This window comes from Gavialis gangeticus, unplaced genomic scaffold, assembly GCF_001723915.1.
Source record: "Gavialis gangeticus isolate Ggan-Ray unplaced genomic scaffold, GavGan_comp1, whole genome shotgun sequence".
Taxonomy (NCBI): domain Eukaryota; kingdom Metazoa; phylum Chordata; order Crocodylia; family Gavialidae; genus Gavialis; species Gavialis gangeticus.
The window spans coordinates 80,706,347-80,709,781 of NW_017729034.1; the positions used below are offsets into that span (position 1 = coordinate 80,706,347).

Sequence of the window (3,435 nt, forward strand, 5' to 3'; positions counted from 1 at the left end):
GGTCCCTTCCGACCCTTAATCTATGAATCTATGAATCATCTCACCACTTGAATGTGTGGAAAAACAAGTGCTTTTCATTTGAATGATAAATGTTGTGTGACATTGCTTATACCTGACAGCAAGGCCCTCCCAAAAAAACACTGGAATTATAGACTGGAAAAAATCTGATTATTTGCATGCACAAACTGAGTCAATGCACCCAAAACAATTACCATACACTTCCTAAGCCAAAAGTGTTTATACACTTTTAAGGAATGAGAAAATGTTTCCATATGTACAAAAAAAACCCATCAGCAAAACACTACACATCTCTAAAACAACTTAAAACTATTCCAACTGTCCACCATAGTGAAAGCTCTGGAATATGAAGGTACAGCCACTCTAGACAGAAGTGTTTATAATATGCACATACATGCAAAAGCAGGTGATACTTGAGGATTCGCTGGACAGGTTTTAGAAGATAGGAGCCCAAAGGCAGGGAGTGATGTAAAGCTTCTTGCCGTTCTCTGAAGAACTTGGCCAATGTCTTGTTCCTCATGCACTCTGTTAGGACAGCTACTGACCTGGCAACATAAAATACATTTCTTAAAAATAAATGCTGCTTCTACAAATCAGGACACACAGTCAGGAACTGTTCCTTTCATTCCCTTTACTGGGGTATCAAATTCCCTCCCATCGTAAGCTTTTGCTTTTCCTCGAGAGAGAGAATTCTTATTTTAGGTATTTTGGTGCATGGCAGAACATGGCCCTAATTTTTAGCGAAGGCAAACAGGAATTACTAAGAAAACCGACAATAAAACAATTAAAAGCAGAAAAGCTTCAGATAAGTACTTCCCTCCTGTTTAATATTATGATTTGAAAGAAAAAGCACAGAAATAATGTTTTTTCTGCATTTGGAAAACATATTTCTGATAGGACTGCAACTGTGTCTTTCACTTATTCATATCAAGTTACATCCTCTAAAACTGGACAAAGCAAGAAGGAAAAGGTAAAGAGAGAACAAAAAGGGCTTACCTTGGATAATTGGTGCAGTACTGTGTATATATATGGAAATCTTCACTCTGTGTGTTGGGGTGGAAAAAATAATATTTGGATTTTGTCAATTTACAGATCCTAGATTCCCTCCTGATCCTAGCATTTAGAAAAATGGTGCAAGGCTGAGAGCTCACTGGTTCAGGGGCGGGGGGATTGACAGTGGACAGAGTGGGTCAGTTTGCAGTGGTGCAGTTCCTGTGCATGTGCACAGAGTGGAAGGGGAATGCAATTGCATGACCCCTGGATCCACCACTGACTAAGACCAGCACAGCTTTTTCATTTGATATTGTTCTTGCTCATCCTATTCATTATTCCCTCCTTCCACAGAGTCCCAGGTTAAGCTGAATTCACATTGTTCCATACACCTAGATCAAGGTCTAATGCAATATTGCTCATCTTCCCTCCCCTGTCTGAAAAATCTCTTAAATTCAACTCTTGTATGAGCTTTCAAGTGAAAAGAAATATTACAGTTTTCTGTGTTTACTGTTCTTTATTTACTGACTTTCACATTAAAGTCCCACTCCTGAAAAGTGCTGAATGCCTTCACAAGGGGGGTTCAGTGCCCTCAGGTCCTCAGCACCTTACAGATCAGGACTTTAGACTAAATTTGGGATACATACACTAGACTTATGCTTTTGGCATATTTATACATCACGCAATACTACTAACACATCATAGTACTGTAGGAATTATCCTAGATGTTGTGTATTAGTTATAATTCACTACTGTATACTATAACTTAATACAAAACCAGAAAATACAAAATACAATGCAACAGAATACAAAATTACAGGTGAAATGGTGAAGACCATAACTAGGACTACAATAATTTAACCATATTGCAGAGCCAGTGTTTTACTAACTTTGCATAAAAAAGAGAAATTACACTTAACAAGATCAAAAGTGTCTATATATTTACAGATAATCAATGACATTATAAACAAATAATTACTTTTTCAATTTCTTGATTACTGAAGTCTTCATTTTATTTATTTATTTATGCAGTTTGTATGCCACCCTTCCCAACAAAAGCACAGGGTAGTTTACAGTAAGAGAAATAAAACAAGGGCAAGTAGCATAAATATAATTAAACAAGAGATTCAGTGAACATCTCTGCCTAGTTATGGTTGCTAGATTTCAGCCCAAATAGGTCTTGCAAGACTTCCAAAAGATGTCCAGACATGGGCTCTGAAGGGTCACAAGAAGGAGAGAGACTCTTCTTTACCTAGATATCCTTAATGTTACAGTGAAATATTTTTTCTACTTTACTTTTATGCAAAGAGACAATGCCTGAAAAAGGGTAGAAAAAACACAAGCAAGCAAATATAGAAAGAAACTGCCTTTTCTATTGGAGCTTTTAAGTTCCTTTCTGTGCAGCTGTTTGTCTTACACAATTTGAAAGCAACTAGTGTACACTTCACTAGTTACGCCTATATTTTAGTATACACCTGCAGAGTTAAGGAAATTTTCTATTAGGCATTAGGCATGTAATTTTCTAACTGTCATCAGTAATTTCACGTTTGAGCAGCTTAAGGAAGAAAATATTAGCCACAAAGTTGAATGCTTTAGAAAGCTATGATTGTTTAAAAACAGGAAAGTTCCACTTAGGCTGTTTTGTAACTAGATTTAGTGGGGGTACCAGTCACCCACTGCAATAATGGTAGTTTTATAATAGCTTTTTGTGCTAATTAGATTCCCCGGAGTAATCTAGGCTTTTCCTCGGGCCCAAATTTTGCCCTCCCACCCTTCCTCATCCTTTCAATAACAACATTCCTTACTGTTTTATGATGTCTGTCTCTCTCTTCCCCCATAGCAGATGTATTTTACAAGTTTGCAATTTATACAACAATTCTATCCTGAGGATGGGACATGAGGGGAAGGATTATGCAACTGTAAAGTATTTTTGAAGCAATTACTTTCCCCATTTTGCAACCTTGATATTCCTGGACATTGCCCTCTTATAAACAAGACCTCCAGGTTCCATTGCAGGTATCTTTATAAGCTGTTCTGACACAAAGCAACACAATAAACACACTCCAGGAGTAATGTTTTCTCATTACTAATAGTTTATTTTGACAGAAAGTGACAATGGTATCATTTACTACCCTGAAGAGCTTCAGAAGATGGCTTTTGTGGTACGCCTTCAGCTAGTGCAGGCTCACTCAGCTGCCTCTTGTTGCCTCCACATTTCCATCAGTCATTTACTTTTCTTTTCTTCCCATAGCTTTTCCAGCCTCTTCACTGTGGCTAGGGACAGACATTCAAAAAACCTGAGCCTGAATTCATTCAATCTTTACAGGTTAGTCTAATCTGTCTAGGTTGAACTGATTTGCAATTGCATAGACATTCCCTCTGGACTGAAGAACTACAGGCACATGCCTGCAGTAGCTCAGGCTAGAA

General features: G+C 37.7%; 1 protein-coding gene across 1 annotated transcript in view; it reads right to left on the minus strand.

The window, feature by feature from the left end:
• Positions 1–3,435, minus strand: part of PLEKHG1 (pleckstrin homology and RhoGEF domain containing G1) — a 195,031-nt gene that overhangs the window by 22,631 nt on the left and 168,965 nt on the right. Inside the window, exons 5-6 of the mRNA XM_019527130.1 lie at positions 1,015–1,061; positions 413–563 (exon numbers count right to left, since the gene is read on the minus strand). Coding sequence (XP_019382675.1) covers positions 413–563; positions 1,015–1,061 — 198 coding nt within the window. The remainder of the gene's footprint in view (positions 1–412; positions 564–1,014; positions 1,062–3,435) is intronic.